Source organism: Gossypium arboreum, chromosome 6 (assembly GCF_025698485.1).
Source record: "Gossypium arboreum isolate Shixiya-1 chromosome 6, ASM2569848v2, whole genome shotgun sequence".
In the NCBI taxonomy this organism is placed as follows: Eukaryota; Viridiplantae; Streptophyta; class Magnoliopsida; order Malvales; family Malvaceae; genus Gossypium; species Gossypium arboreum.
The window spans coordinates 4,317,867-4,333,636 of NC_069075.1; the positions used below are offsets into that span (position 1 = coordinate 4,317,867).

The window sequence follows — 15,770 nt, forward strand, 5'->3', positions numbered from 1 at the left end:
ACACGAACAACCACTTTGGAGAAGAGAAATGAGCTGCTGATTTTAATTCCAGCTTTAAAACTCCTTTAATGCCGTCCATGTGGTGTGTACTTGCACCAATTAAATAGCAACATTAATTCACCTTAGGACATCATAAAAATCGGCTGCTCAAGACGCATTAAAAACAAACTCAAACTAAGACATAATTAAAACATGTAATTGGTCTGGACAAATTAAATAACAGCAGCCATTAAATTTGTTAAAATTCCTAACACATTAAAATCCTGCACTAAGTAAAACACATTTAAACAAAATGAGAACAAATTAAAGATGTCCAGATTTTAAACGCAAAGTAGACAATAATTATTTGACCTGAACCAAGTTAAGTAAATTAAAACTAATGTTGAATTTATTAGAAGGATAGAAGAAACGAGCTGGGAATAAACAGAATTAAGCTTAAATGAGCTGGAATGAGCTCAAGTGAGCTGATTTGAGCTGAATGGAGCTCGGACAGCTGAAGAGGAGCTGAGTTCGACTTGCACAAAGGTGCAAGGATTCTTTAGGGAGCTAGTCCGAGCTTCGCCATTATCATGGAGCTTTAATCCATCCCAAATTCGGGTGAATAAAGCTGAAACAACTTCTTGGAAGAGCTTAACTCGAGCTTGGGTGATTGGGCATTCGGCAGCTTAATGAGCTTCTTGCTCGAGCTTGTAGAACTTCGGGGCGTGCTTACATCAAAACCTATTTATAAGTTTATATATAAACATATCTCACATAATGAGACTTTGGGTCTATATAAAGATATGTTTTATAAGTTTTATTTACACATTAATTGGTGGCACAAAAAAAAATAGTGTTGCCACTTTGAGTTTTTATAAAAGTTTATTCTCGTAAATTTTCAAAAAATTAGTCTATTTTTATAATATTTAAAAAAAATGATATTTTCTGAAAATTTAGTTTGAGCACAGACAAAAGCGTGCCCACATAGGCCTATTTTTACTGACACCGATTAAAGCGAGTCCCTGTCAATGTGCTTTTCTGAAATTTCCCCTTAAAATGCTTCCACGTAGACATGTTTTGAGTTTTTTGGCCCATTTTGATAAATAAAATTTTAAATGACCCATTTCCATAAATAAAATTAGAAATGAGCTTTTTTTTTGTAAAATAGTCCTTTTATTATCATATAACATTAATTGCTATTATGAAATTATTACTATTTAATGTTAAAAGTACTCTTTTATATTAAATGTGTTAACCACCAATAAGAAAATGCCACTTGTCAACATTATAGCAAAGACAATTAGGATTCTTTCATTTACCACTTCAATTATTTTAGTGTATTGATATGATATAAAATTTTTAAACATCGGGATTAAATTATATATTTTATGATATTACAAATGTAATTTTATTTTTTAATATTTTATAGTTTTATATTTTTTAAAATTAAATTAAATTTTTATCTTTTTGATGTTAGTATAATTTTACTATTACTAATTTAAAATTTTATAAATTATAACGAGATCTAAATAAAAAATTTTCTATTTTAGGGTAACCAAGGCCCTACTAGCCTCCTAATTCTGCCACTGCAATTTCTCAAAATTTGTATCACCCATACATGCATTTCAATAGCTTCAAACTCAAATTTTAATACGTAAAAGAGTTCACTCTCTAAAAAGTATCACCTTTTTTTTACATGATACAAAAATCAAAATTTTTCTTTAAATACTCACAAAATAATATTAACAAATTTAAACCAAGTCACGAGTACATTCTACAACATTTGAAAATATTAAAAAACTTTTTGAACATTTAAATATTAAAATTAGAAATCAATTTTATATTGTACATCCATCTTCTGTAAGTTCATTAAAGACTAATCACTAGTTACGAATTTTCTCCATACTTGAAGCAAAAATTTAGAAGCAAAAATTTAACTCTCGATCTAATTAAGGAAGAAAAAATCATTACTATTTTTCTAAACTCTCGTGATTCTTTTATATATATTTTATGTATCTGATAAATGATATTTCCAATGCTATGGGCATTTATATATATGAATAGAAAGTAGAGCAAAAGTCTCCTAGTAAACAAATACATACACATAATGGAAAAGTTATAACTTTATAGCAAAGCTTTAAGCTTGAACTATAAGATAAAATGAAGAGCATCAGCATTTCCCCCCGCCCCATCATTCCTCTTTTACTTCCACAGCTTGAACATCGCTATAAAATATCCCGCCTCAACCATCGCTTGCCTCTTCTTCACCTTGACAGTGCCGGCGGGTCACTCTTGTTGATGGCCTCTCTCAACAACCACAACCACAACCACAACCACCATTTCCGCCACGCTGATTCCACTGCTTCTCTGCCTTCCTCTGCCGTAGCCAAGATCTCTCATTTGAAGGCCGTTGTTTTGGGTGACGCTCCTGCTTCTGAAGAGGACGACGTCGTTCTCCCTAGCCATGAATTTTCTCGTCAGGCTCTTGTTCCTTCTCAGCAAAAGGTTTCTTCTCATTGTTCCTTGAATTGAATATTGCTTAATACTGAATTGTTATATGATCATGGCTTTTACGGTTTAGCTTTGATCTGAGTAAATTAGCTTATGATTTGGTTACGTGATTGTTGTATAATTGGCAATTCTGGTGGGTGATATGAGATCAGTACCTGGAAATGTATAAAGCATCGATAGAAAATCCGGCTGGGTTTTGGTCAGGCATTGCATCATCGGAGTTTTACTGGAAACAAGGATGGGGAGATCAGGTTTACTCTGAGAATCTCGATGTGAGGAGGGGGAATATCAAGATCGAGGTCTTTCATTCATTCATTCATTCTCTTTTAGCATGTCTTCTTTTTTTGGTCTTGTATTCTTGTTTAGTTTAACGTTTGGGTCTATGTAACTGTAATCTGTTCCTTTTGTTTCTGGTCTTTACCAGTGGTTCAAAGGCGGCATTACCAATGTGTGTTACAATTGCTTAGATAGAAACATTGATGCTGGACTTGCAGACAAAATTGCTCTTTATTGGGAATCCAATGAACCTGGCTTTGATGCTACTTTAACTTATTCCCAACTACTCCAACGAGTTTGCCAGGTCTCTTTCAGCTTTTGTACTATTCGCTGCATGTTTTCGGTTTTGTTAATTGGAATCACTTTTGATTTGTTGCATCTTGTTTGCAGCTTGCTAACTACTTGAAAAGTGTTGGTGTTAGAAAGGGCGATGCTGTTGTTGTTTATTTGCCTATGTTAATGGAACTCCCTATTACTATGCTTGCATGCACGCGCATTGGTGCAGTTCACTCGGTACATGACTCCCTTTTTTGCACATGAAAAAGGATGAACAATGTCAAACAAACAATAAGAGATTACTTTGCTAATTTCTTCTTTATCATTAGACGAATTCCCACCCCCATTGCACTTTCAGGTTGTCTTTGCTGGGTTCTCTTCAGAATCTCTTGCCCAACGAATTGTGGACTGCAAACCCAAAGTTGTTATTACTTGTAATGCTGTTAAAAGAGGTCCTAAGACCATCTTCCTCAAGGACATTGTTGATGCTGCCCTTATTGACTCTGCCAACAAGGGGATCTCTGTAGGTTGGTAAAATTTAAGAAATCATTAATTTTTTGAGCATGGGTTCCTCCATAGCAATTCATGCATATTTAGACTGGGCAAATGGAACTCATTTAATCTCATCAACTTTTGCTTAGTGCTATACAATGGACCACTTATCTTTAACCTAAGTTTTATTTTCTATATAATGAAACTTTTAGTACAACAGTATTTCTTTGCTCTACTGTTCCTTCGCATTCATTCAGTATGTTTTAATATCCAAAGGGGAGGTGGTTGCCAACTGCCCTCACATAACTGATGGAGAGTTCCATGTGTTTGTCAGATCTAAATTAACATATCCAGATCTTTAGCATCATGTAGAGCATGATTTATGCTTAACAGGTCGCTGAGTCTTTAACTTTTAGCTATGTTGCTCTGCTGATTACTATCACCAGTGACACTAATGTGATTATTTTTATGACTCGTATGCTCTCTATCTATATTGATATCTTCTTTTGTGCAGATGTGTGCTTAACCTATGAAAACCAATTGGCACTGAAGAGGGAAAAGACTAAATGGAAGGAAGGAAGAGATATATGGTGGGAGGTTAGTGTAAAAACAGAAAATTATTAAAGTTTGATGGTTCCTGGTTTCAGTAACCGTAGTTTTACAATGGAGTGACGTTTTCATACCTTTTCTAGGATGTTGTCCCAAAATATCCAACTTCTTGTGACGTTGAATGGGTGGATGCAGAAGATCCCCTTTTTCTGCTGTATACTAGTGGGAGTACCGGGAAGCCAAAGGTATAATTATTTTGATTGGTTGAAATATTTTACATAGTTTCTCATTTTCCTTTCTTATGCTCTAATATGAACTTTCAAAAGGGTGTACTTCATACAACTGGAGGATATATGGTGTACACAGCTACAACATTCAAATATGCATTTGACTACAAAGATTCTGATGTTTACTGGTACTTTGGACACTCTGCACCCTGGTGCTCTTAAAATTTTATAAATTCTTGCTGTTTATAATTCTATTGTTGCCAAGTCTTTGTTAACATCTTTTGCTTGATTTTAGGTGCACAGCTGACTGTGGTTGGATTACAGGGCACAGTTATGTTACTTATGGACCCATGCTTAATGGAGCTACAATTCTTCTGTATGAGGGGGTAAGGGTTCACAATTCCTATTTGACACCGATAAAGAAATTATAAGCTTCCAGTATTGGCAACTAGTCTAGTTTTATATACATCTGGCACACGGATAGTGTCTATGTTGTAATTTTTGGTTCCCTGAGATTGTCATTGAGGACTAAGGAGGCAAAAGAAGTGGCAACTAATTTGGATTAGTTAAAACATGTTGGAAGAAACATAATGGTGTATGGAAGGTTTGACTAAGTCATGGTGTTTCTGAAAGTTTATCTAGAGAGCAACTAGGTTTGACAAGCCATTAATAAGCACTAACTGCCAGATTGTTATAGCATTTAAACCAAATATTTTTGTTAGAATATATTATAGATGTGTCAGTAGATAGCAACATGTCCTATTGGAATTTGCAGGCCCCAAATTACCCTGATCCTGGACGATGTTGGGACATTGTTGACAAATACAAGGTGACCATTTTCTACACTGCCCCTACCTTGGTGCGCTCTCTCATGCGTGATGGTGATGAGGCAAGCTATTTCTCTAATCTTGTTTATCTTGGGTTCGGGATGTTTATCAGAGATTTTTTGAATAAAGAGAGCTCTTTGTTTCTATTTTGCTTCATTTATTTTTTATATTTGATACTCACCTTCATAATTTCCACAGCTCCAATCTACTTTTGTCTTCAATTTTCATTCAATATTGCTGTCTAAAATTAAGTAGGAGTAATAAAGAAAGGAACTTGTTTGAGTTTTGCAAGCATTCAGTCATTTTCTTTGATTCTGGAATGAAAGTTTACTTGAATGATCTACGAGAATATCCTTTGGCCTGCAAAGATCATTTGTTGTGTTTGGAGAAAACCATCGCTGGAGTTCTTCTTGATGTATTTCCAAATTGATAATCACTATTGCTGACTATGCAGTATGTTACACGCTACTCAAGGAAGTCCCTTCGTGTCCTTGGAAGTGTTGGCGAGCCTATTAATCCAAGTGCTTGGAGGTTCTCAACTTTATAAGTTTTCTTTGTATTTTTTGCCTCTTTTCTCTTTTTATATATAAACAAACTGTTTCTCACCTAAAAGGGTCCCGGTTACTATAGGTGGTTTTTTAATGTAGTTGGAGGGTCAAGGTGCCCAATTTCTGACACTTGGTGGCAAACAGAAACAGGTGGCTTTATGGTAAGTACTTTTCTTTTTTCATGTTACATATTTTGGGAGCATCTCCTCTGGAAATATTCTCATAAGTATTTTTCACCTGGAAATTTAGTTAATTTTTCTCTGCTTTACATGATATTTCAACTTTTGATATGTTTTTCTTATCTTAACTGGCAGATTACTCCTCTACCAGGGGCCTGGCCACAGAAGCCTGGTTCTGCAACCTTTCCTTTCTTTGGAGTTCAGGTTTAACACCCTGCTGTTATATAAAATTAGTATTTTTCTTTTCCTTTTCGTTAATCTCTTCTTATTGTATAACGGCAGCCTGTCATAGTGGATGAGAAAGGAGTTGAGCTTGATGGTGAGTGCAGTGGTTACCTGTGTGTGAAAAGCTCATGGCCTGGGGCATTTCGAACTCTGTATGGTGACCATGAGAGATATGAGACAACATACTTTAAGCCATTCCCTGGATATTATTTTACTGGTGATGGATGCAGCAGGTATGTTGGTATAACCCTGAATTTGCTGTTTCATTGGTTTGCATTTTTTACTAGCATAGAGAATTTGACTCTAAGCTACACCTATACTTATATCCATTTATTCTTTGTTGCGGTTTTCCTTTCAGGGACAAGGATGGGTACCACTGGCTTACTGGAAGAGTTGATGATGTTATCAATGTCAGGTATTCTATTCTAAGGTAAAAGTACTATGGAGGCCCCTATACTAGGAGTTAGATTGCATTTTGCCCATTCTACTCAAAAAATGGTCATAATGAGTCTCTGTATGTTAGATTAAAGAGCAAATTGGTCCCTTCTGTTAAAAAATTCATCCCTTTGTACTGTTAAAAACTAGTGTGGCTGACAGAATGATCTGATGCCATATGGTGTTCCATATGTAGCTTATATTGATGTACAGAGATCAGTTTTTAACAATAACAATGGATTAAATTTTTAACAGAAGGACCAGTTTGCTCTTTGATCTAACATACAAAGATTAATTTGCCCATTTTTTGAGTAGAGGGGCTAAAATGCAATCCAACTCTAAGCATAGGGGCCTCTATGGTACTTTCACCTCCATTTTAATAAAGTTCCTCAGTTATCTGGAAACTAGCCAGCCTGTTGAATGTTCCGTATCTGCTTCTTTTCTATTGCCTGTCAGTGATATTATCTCAATGTTTGCAGCGGGCATCGTATTGGCACAGCTGAGGTGGAATCTGCTCTAGTTTCTCATCCTCAGTGTGCAGAAGCTGCTGTGGTTGGTGTTGAGCACCAGGTATGCTAAGGTCTTGATGCATTTATTTTAGAATTATATATCAAGTAGCCAAGAGACATGCTTGTGGTCCATAATCCTAAGCTTTCATTTTCCGTTGCCCTTAGGTTAAAGGGCAGGGCATATATGCCTTTGTAACTCCAGTGGAAGGCATTTCTTACAGTGAAGAACTCAGAAAGAGCCTTATACTCACCGTGCGAACTCAGGTTTGAATTTATTCCTATGGGTTGCTGCAAAAAGACAAACTTAACCTAACGCACCTTCTTGATGAAATTGTTGATACTAGCATAATCTTTGTCTGCTGACAAACTAGCAAAAAAGGAAAAGAAAAAAAAAATTGTTGCTTGCTTATGCTTAGGAGCTCTCGTATTTAACCTACATGATATGTAGAATATAAATATGAAACATGTAATAGATTAATCCTTATTTCTTTTTAAGAGATGATCTACACCGTCACCATAGACATATTAGTTGGTGAATGTATATGAGAAGTCCCTCTATTATATGGACTTGATCAAATTAGTCCCTTTACTATTAAATAAATCAATTTAGCCACTGTACTATTGAAAAGAATCGCATAAGGTCAAATTTATTGTTTAAAAAATATCATTTCCTGTTTAACAGAGTTAATATTTTGAAAGTTTTTATAGTTCTGTAAATGAATTCTTTTTTTTTAGAATTGAACTACAATTGCAAAAAAAATAATTTTTATATATTAAATGTTAACTTTGTTACTATTTGGACTTATTTAATTCTTTTTAATAGTATAAAGATTAAATTGATCCAGTCCCTATAGTACATGGACCTCCCAAGTACTTTAAACCCATATTAGTTCCTAGTCAGCCTTGCACTTTTGGAAGTGTGGTCCTTGAAAAGATATTTGCTATGATCTCAAATAGTTTTCAAATTTTGTTGCTTTGACCATTACCATTCAGTTGAACCAAAAATTTAAACTGTAGCCATAGCTACCGGTTTCCTTACATCCCGAATAGTTAAACATTGGTTAGTTAAAAGGTGTATGTGGGTGGTTTGCAGATAGGAGCATTCGCGGCACCTGACAAAATACATTGGGCACCTGCCCTTCCAAAAACAAGGAGTGGGAAGATAATGCGGAGGATTCTGAGGAAAATCGCGGCCAGACAGTTGGATGAACTCGGAGACACAAGCACACTAGCCGATCCAGGCGTAGTAGACCAGCTTATTAAACTTGCTGATACCTGAAACTGAAACAGAAAAACACACTAAAGTACCTGGTCAAAGAACCAACTTGTTGCTGGATATCATTCCCATTTCGACAGTGAGTTCAGTATCTTTCTGGCTCTTTCTTTTTTATCTTGATGGCTTATATAGCTTCATCTAGTTTGATTTTTAAGTACTTAATTTGTCTCTTTTTTTTTTACTCATCTTTGGAGGTTGCTTCATCCATATTGATATTTTTATTTTCTAACCCCCCCCTCCGGGCCCCGGCCAACCAAATCTTTGTATGTATGTAAACTAATGTACATTTGTACTCTTTCAAAAATAATATGGTGATATGATAATAATAAATTAATAAATGAGGCTGAAATTTCCTGCCCTTTTCAGCTATTCGTCCCTATGGCCTATATGTAACTAGCTTTGTGAACAGTTGTGGATCATTAATATTACATCTTAATTCATGAAGTTGAATCAATAAGTTTTTCATGTTTTTGTCATAAATTTAACTGACATGACGAATCTACCAGACAATCTTAATATAAAATCTTCTATTCTAGTTGCCAAAAATGCCTTCATCTTAGCTTTAGCAACAATTAAAGATTTAAGGTACCCACAAAAGTAGGAGAAATTTACTATGGGTAAGTGTTAATTTGATGATTTTAAATTTTTACATTTTTGGATTTTAAAATTTCTGTCTTAATCAAATGGTAAAATTAAATTCACTAAGTTTTATTATTTTCTAAAAACAGCAAATATATTATCATGTATAATGTTATGTCAACTTGTTATTTTCATATATTACTCCTTAAAAGGCTAGTTAATAGGTTTAACTAGTTATATGCGTCAAGACAAATTTCAAAATTCGAAAAATATTAAGGATTAAAAATGATTTGATTGAATATGATTCCTTCAAATTCTACTGGGTTTCAAGAGGAGCATTTATTTCATTTTATCCCCACCTTTGAGGAAGCAATTGTAATTGATGTGGCGGTAAAAGGTGTACTGGATGCAACAAATCACACAGCAGTTGTATTAAAAAAGAACACCCAACCGAAACCTTTAGGCGAAGAGGTTGGAGGCAATCCAAATATTTTCGAAAATTGTATAAATATGAAGAGCAATGGGGGGAGTGTAGTTAAAGCGCCCGGCCAGAAAGGAGGGTGGAAAATAAATAAAACCTTTAAAGGGTCCAGGTAATAAATTCAGGACTTCCGGAAACTCGCGAGTTTCTTTCGTTGAATCTGTGAAGATGGCAGTGGATCTTCTTTCGTCAGAATTGGATGGATATGTTGATAATGATTTGTCGATGGCAGAAGGAGAGCGACTGGATAATTCTATCCATGATCGATAGTAAGATGAGTTTCTCCTTTCCTTCTTTTTTAATTTTTATTATGAATTTTTCTATTCTATCTTGGAATATGCATGGTGCGCAAATGTTAATCTTCCAAGAGTATTTCAAGAGTATAGCAACCAATATAAGTCGGATATAGTCAGTCTTCTTGAGCCTGGAGTTAGTGGGTCTAAAGTCGATATTATTATTGCTAAGTTGGGTCTGGAGAAATCACATCGAGTGGAAGCGATTGGCTTCTCTGGTGGTATTTAGTTAGACTAGAAAAAATCTATTGATGATAAGGTGTTGGGTAATCATCCTCAATTCATTCTGGTTCGCATTTGCTTCTCCACTCTCAATTGATTTTTTTTGCCTTTGTATATGGTAGTCTTGATAAGCAGAAAAGGAAAGTTTTGTGGAGGGATCTGAGCCTTTCTATTCCGGTGGGGCAATGTCCATGGTTGGCCATTGGTGATTTTAATGCCATTCTTTCTTCGGAAGATAAAAAAGGTCGAAGTTGCCCCTTTTTTGGTGAATTTATGGATAAGGCTCAACTACATGATCTGGGATTTCAAGGTCTTCCCTTTACTTGATGTAATCTTTTTGAGATACTTGATTAGGCTTTGGATGGAGTCCTTTTCAAATTGCTTGGTAACTAACCTCTAGAGGTGTTCATGGGCCGGGCTACCCGGACCGGCCCGAAGGCTCGCTTGAAATGTGAGAGGGTTTGGGCAAAAATATAGGCCTGAAAAATGGGCTTGGATAAAAAAAAAGACCCGTTTAAAAAATGGGCCGGCTCTCGGGTAAGGTATTTTTAGCTCAGGCCTGGCCTGACCTAAATTCACTAAAGGACAAAAAAATCTGCATTTTTTTATTATTTTTGAATGTTATTTTCTTGTTGTTTTCTCCCTATTTTGCTACCGCTTTTACTATTATGTTGCTACTATTTTGTTATTGTTTAGATATTGTATAAAACTTATTTTATTGTTAATTTTGTTATTATTTAAAAGGCATTTGTTAATTATTATTATTATTTTAGAGACATTTACTTGTTAAGTTGTATTTATCTTAATGTTATTTAAGTCTACATATTTTTAAAATTTATTTTTAATTTGTTTGGAAATATTTATTTTAATGTTTTTAGTAGTATTTGATGTATTATATATATTTAAAAATAATATAAAAATAATATAAGAAATTAATGCAAGCCGGGCTGGGCCCGAGTTTAAGTATTTTTATTCAGTTCGGGTTTAGGCAAAATTTTAGGCCCGGCTAGGCTTGGATCCAATAAATTGACATGATTTTTTAGTTGAGCCCGGCCCGGCCCATGAACACCTCTACTCACCTTCCAAAATTTTAGGCCCAGCTAGGCTCGGGTCTAATAAATGGGCATGATTTTTTAGTTGAGCCCTGCCTGTCCCATGAACACCTCTACTCACCTCCCAAGAATTAAATTGGATCATACGCCGCTTTTACTTAATTTACAGTCAACCTCTAATTTTTCTAAAGGTCATCCCTTTCGATTTTTAGCTAGATGGTTGAAGCACCGGATTTTTTAGAATGTGTAAGGGACAATTGGAGATTTGATGGAGACATGACTAGAACGTTAGCTGATTTCACCGATAAGCTCAGGAATTGGAATAAGTGCGTTTATGGTCACATTAATCATTGTAAAAGGCAGCTAATTCACAAGCTCTCCAACATACAACGGGTCATGGACTCTACTAGGTCCAATTTTCTAGCTCAACAGGAATTGGAGGTTTGGGAGAAGATTGATAATAACTTGCATTATTAGGAGATGCTTTGGAAACAAAAATCGAGATGTGAGTGGTTAAAGTTAGGGGATCGCAACACCAAGTATTTCCACAGACGTACAATACAAAGAAGAAATTTCAATAAATTAGTTGCTTTGTATAACTCAAATGGGGAGTGGGTTTGAGGCCCTCAAAACTGAAGCAGTTAGTTTCTTTCAAAGCCTCTATAAAGAGGTTCCAGGACCATTGGGAAATATGCCTCCAAGTACATTTCCAGGAGTTGATCACAAAGACACCGTCTTTCTTGCGAAATTTGTCACAAATGAAGAAATAAAGACTACCTTGTTCAATATGGCTCTACTGAATGCATCTGGCAGTGATGGTTTTTACACTTTGTTCTTTCAGAATCAATGGGATAATTTAAGAGGAGTTATTTGTGAATGGGTCAGGAAAACTCAGAATTTAATAATACCCTTATTATCTTAGTTCCAAAAGTTTCTAATCCTGAAAACCTTACGCAATTTAAACCCATTAGCTTTTGTTCAGTGTTATATAAATTGGTTATGAAGCTCATTGCGAACAGGTTTAAGAGTACATTTTCAAAGCTTATAATCCAAGAGCAAGTGGGGTTCATAGTGGGGATAAGTTGTAACAGCCTAAATTTCAGTAGTGTCGAAACAGTGATTCGAGATCATTAAATCCGACGAGTGAGAATTGGCTTAGTTTTATAAAATCTAGGTCTCGATACCTCATTTTCAACTCAATTTATTTAATAATTTCTCTTTAAATTTTAATTTCGCCTATTTAAAAATATTTCTAATACCTGTTTGGTGATCTCGAATCACTGTTTCGACACCACTGAAATTTAGGCTGTTACAACTAAAAAATGCAAGAATTAACTCATTTGATGCAAAAATTATGAAAAACCAGCTTAGAAATCCCTCTTATGGCTTTTTTGGCTGATGAAAATGAAGAAAAATAAAGAGAAATCTAGATATTTCCTATTTAGTCCTATCTTTATTTAGTTAATTTTACAATATTTCAATTTTGCCCTTATTTCATCAATTTTTATGATTTTTCGCTGCTTATGCCGCCCAAAATATCTCTCTTGGGCTATTTTGCTCTTTAAGTCCTTCCTCGTTTGACAATTGAGTTATTTAATCCTTCTAGCAACTTTTACACAATTTTCAATTTAGTTCTTTTTATTTAATTGACTACCCAAACGTTAAAATTTTCTAACGATATTTTAATACGACATTACTAACACTCCATAAATATTTATAAAAATATTTTGGCTCGGTTTTACAAAATCAAGGTCTCGATACCTCGTTTTCAACTCAATTTATTTAATAATTTCTCTTTAAATTTTAATTCCACCTGTTTAAAAATATTTCTAATACCTCACTTGACTTCTAAGTATTATTTTATTTTTAATTTCCTAATCTCACTCGTCTGATTTAGAGATCTCGAATCACTGTTCCGACACCACTGAAATTTAAGTTGTTACATAAGTATTATCAATCACATCGTCATTGTTCAGGAAGCCCTACATTCCATGAGGTCCAAAAAGAATCTCTAATGGATGGTTGTCAAGATTGATTTGGAGAAAGCTTATGATAAGGTGCGTTGGGACTTCATAGAGCAGCAGGTATCCCTTCTTCTTTAATACATGTTATTATGAATGCTATTTCGACCTCTATCATGTAGGCCCTATGAAATGAAGTTCTAACTTTTAAATTCAAGCCGGTAAGGGGAATTCATCTAGGATGTCCTTTATCGTCTTATCTCTTCGTTCTATGTATGGAATGGTTGAGACATCATTTTCAATCGGCCATTTCGTTTGAAGAATGGAGTCCTATCCAATTATCACGCACAGGGCCAAATCTTTCTTATTTGTTCTTTGCAGATGACTTAGTGATCTTCAGTAAAGTTGAGTTGAAGCATAGTGGTCTTTTCAAAAGCTTCTTGGGTAATTTCTGTGAACTCTCGGGTCATAAGGTTAATGCCAGGAAGACCAACGTCTTTTATTCTGCTAGTGTTAAGGAGGAGTTAAGGAGAAAGATTAATAATACCCTTGGTTTTTAAGAGGTTAATAATCAAAGACATTATCTGGGGACTCCTTTTTTTCACCAAAGAGTTACAAAGAGTATTTTAGATTTTTTGGTGGAAAGAGTTCGTAATTGTCTTTTAAGTTGGGATGCTAAAAAGCTCTCATTTACGGGGAGGGTCACTTTAGCACAAACTGTTTTGCTTTCTATTCCGAGCTATCATGCAATCTATCCTTAAAGGTATTTATGATTCAATTGAAGAAATGGCAAGGAAATTTATTTGGGGTACTTCTTATGGAAAAAGGAAAATAGCTTTAGTTGGATGGGACAATATTTGTCAACCTAGATCAAAGGGAGGTCTCAGGATTCGTCGCCTATGCGATCAAAATAAAGCTTTTATGGTGAAAATTGGGTATAGTATTGTTACTAAGACTGAAGCCTTATAGGTTCGGGCCTTCAGAGCAAAATATGGATTAACTGAAAGTATACTTGCTTGCATCATGAGGAGTAGATGTTCCATCATGTAGAAATCTGTTGCTAAGGTTTGGCCTTTGTTACGTAATAACATGATTTGGTTAGTGGGCGATGGACACACTATTCACTATTGGGAATATGCTTGGGTTCCTAACATGGGTCCTTTAATGAATCATGTCCTTGGACATGTGAATATTATTCCTGATTGTAAAGTGTCCAATATAAGAATGGAAAATGACATGTGGAACCTTGATTTGTTCCAAGTATGGTTATTAGAAGAAATAGCAACGTATCATTAGTGTCCCTCCCCTCATAGAGTCATCCGAGCTGGATTATTTATCTTAGACTCGAACAAATGAAGTCTTTTCAGTCAAAAGTGCCTATGGGATGCTTAAGGAGGTGTGTTGGAGTTTAAGGGATGACAATTGATACATTGTCTGGAAAATACCAGGGCCTTAAAGAGCTAGACAGTTTATCTGGTTGGTCTTAAAAAAAAAAACTCTTAATGAAGTCTAAAAGAGTCTAGAGAGGGATTGGACAAGATGATTCATGTCACCTTTGCGGTCATAGTACTGAGGATACTTTACATGTTCCTAGAGATTGTCTGTTTGCGAAAGATATTTAGAATCAAGTTTTTCCATCTAATAAAAAAATAGTTTTTTAATGGCGATCTTTTGGAATGGTTACTTTCAAATCTGCAAGTCCAGTCGAAGAACAGCATGAGAGAGTCAACATGGGCTTGCTTCTTCGGACTAATTCTCTATTGCATATGGAAGAATCGAAACTTGTTCACCTTCCAAGGAAAATCTATGAATCCAGAGGAAATTATTTATGTCTCTTATAGCTGGGCGAAACAATTTTATTCAGTCCACAAGAAAGATTTGGTGATGGAACCGCAATAGACTCCTATTCAACCGAGATCAGTTATGTGTTTTTCCCTCAATACTCAATACTGATAGTGTTGTTCACTCTTGTTTTGGTCTTTCTGCTGTAGGTGGAGTAATACATGATGGAAAAGAAAATTGGATCTTGGGGTATAATCATTACTTGAGGAAGTGTTCAATCTTTGTTGTTGAGTTTTGGGGCATATTAAATGGTTTAAACCTGTTCCAAAAGTAAGGATACAATGAAGTCATCATCCAATCTGACAACCTCAAGGCTAATGTTGCCTGAAGGGTCAAATTCTGCTCTGGTTAAGTGAATCCGTCGAATTCTAGCAATTGAAGAAAAGTGGTGCTTGACATATGTGCCCAGGAAAACTAGCAAGATAAGGTTTGCACATGTTTGAAGTTCCCCATATGGAGATTCAAGAGGTCCTAAAAGAGGAAAATACTAGAAACAATTTACTTATGAATATGTAATCTTTAGCTTAATTCACCAAAAAAAAAATGATTTGATTGAAAATATGGATTGAATTTACAACTTTACACATAGTACAAGACTAATAGCATAATTTAACTACTACCATTTAAGTTGGACTAAATTTTCAAATTTTAAAAAATGTATGACTTGGTTACATTACAAAAATTAATAGTTGCATTTAACCAAAAATTATTATTGAAGGTTATATTTGAAGTAAAATGATGCCTTTCTTTAAAAGAAAAGGTAGTTCTCTTTGTTATTTTTCAAAAGAAAGTAGAAATAGTTTTTTCAGGTTTTGAAAGACAAGAAAAATAGTGAATTTCTAAATAATGTTCCTTTTTTTTTTTTTTTTTTTTAACATGAAATGAAATTTGAAGACATAAATATATTGTTTAATTTTTAGATTATAATTACATTGTCCTCATTTGTAATTTCATGAACTGAGTTAACATCTCTAAACTCGAAGCACTAAAATCAGTCAAACTTATGACAATTAGTATAGATTTTTTTTTAA

General features: G+C 34.7%; 1 protein-coding gene across 1 annotated transcript; it reads left to right on the forward strand.

The window, feature by feature from the left end:
- Positions 1-2,024: 2,024 nt before the first annotated feature.
- On the forward strand, positions 2,025-8,647 carry LOC108486620 (acetyl-coenzyme A synthetase, chloroplastic/glyoxysomal-like). The gene is made up of 18 exons (XM_017790762.2): positions 2,025-2,484; positions 2,643-2,789; positions 2,915-3,070; positions 3,157-3,279; positions 3,401-3,569; positions 4,049-4,131; positions 4,227-4,328; positions 4,410-4,498; positions 4,606-4,696; positions 5,086-5,199; positions 5,592-5,668; positions 5,768-5,846; positions 6,000-6,068; positions 6,147-6,322; positions 6,448-6,504; positions 7,004-7,094; positions 7,199-7,297; positions 8,127-8,647. The coding sequence occupies exons 1-18, from the start codon at positions 2,140-2,142 to the stop codon at positions 8,310-8,312; spliced, it is 2,253 nt and encodes a 750-aa protein (XP_017646251.1). The 5' UTR covers positions 2,025-2,139; the 3' UTR covers positions 8,313-8,647.
- Positions 8,648-15,770: the final 7,123 nt, after the last annotated feature.

What these genes read in the sequence shown, in the direction of transcription:
- LOC108486620 (XM_017790762.2), top strand. Translation starts at nt 2,140, where the DNA reads ATGAAGAGCATCAGCATTTCCCCCCGCCCCATCATTCCTCTTTTACTT. An exon ending in TCATGCGTGATGGTGATGAG is followed by an intron (nt 5,200 to 5,591) that starts GCAAGCTATTTC and finishes CTGACTATGCAG; the next exon opens with TATGTTACACGCTACTCAAG. An exon ending in TGGTTGGTGTTGAGCACCAG is followed by an intron (nt 7,095 to 7,198) that starts GTATGCTAAGGT and finishes CGTTGCCCTTAG; the next exon opens with GTTAAAGGGCAGGGCATATA.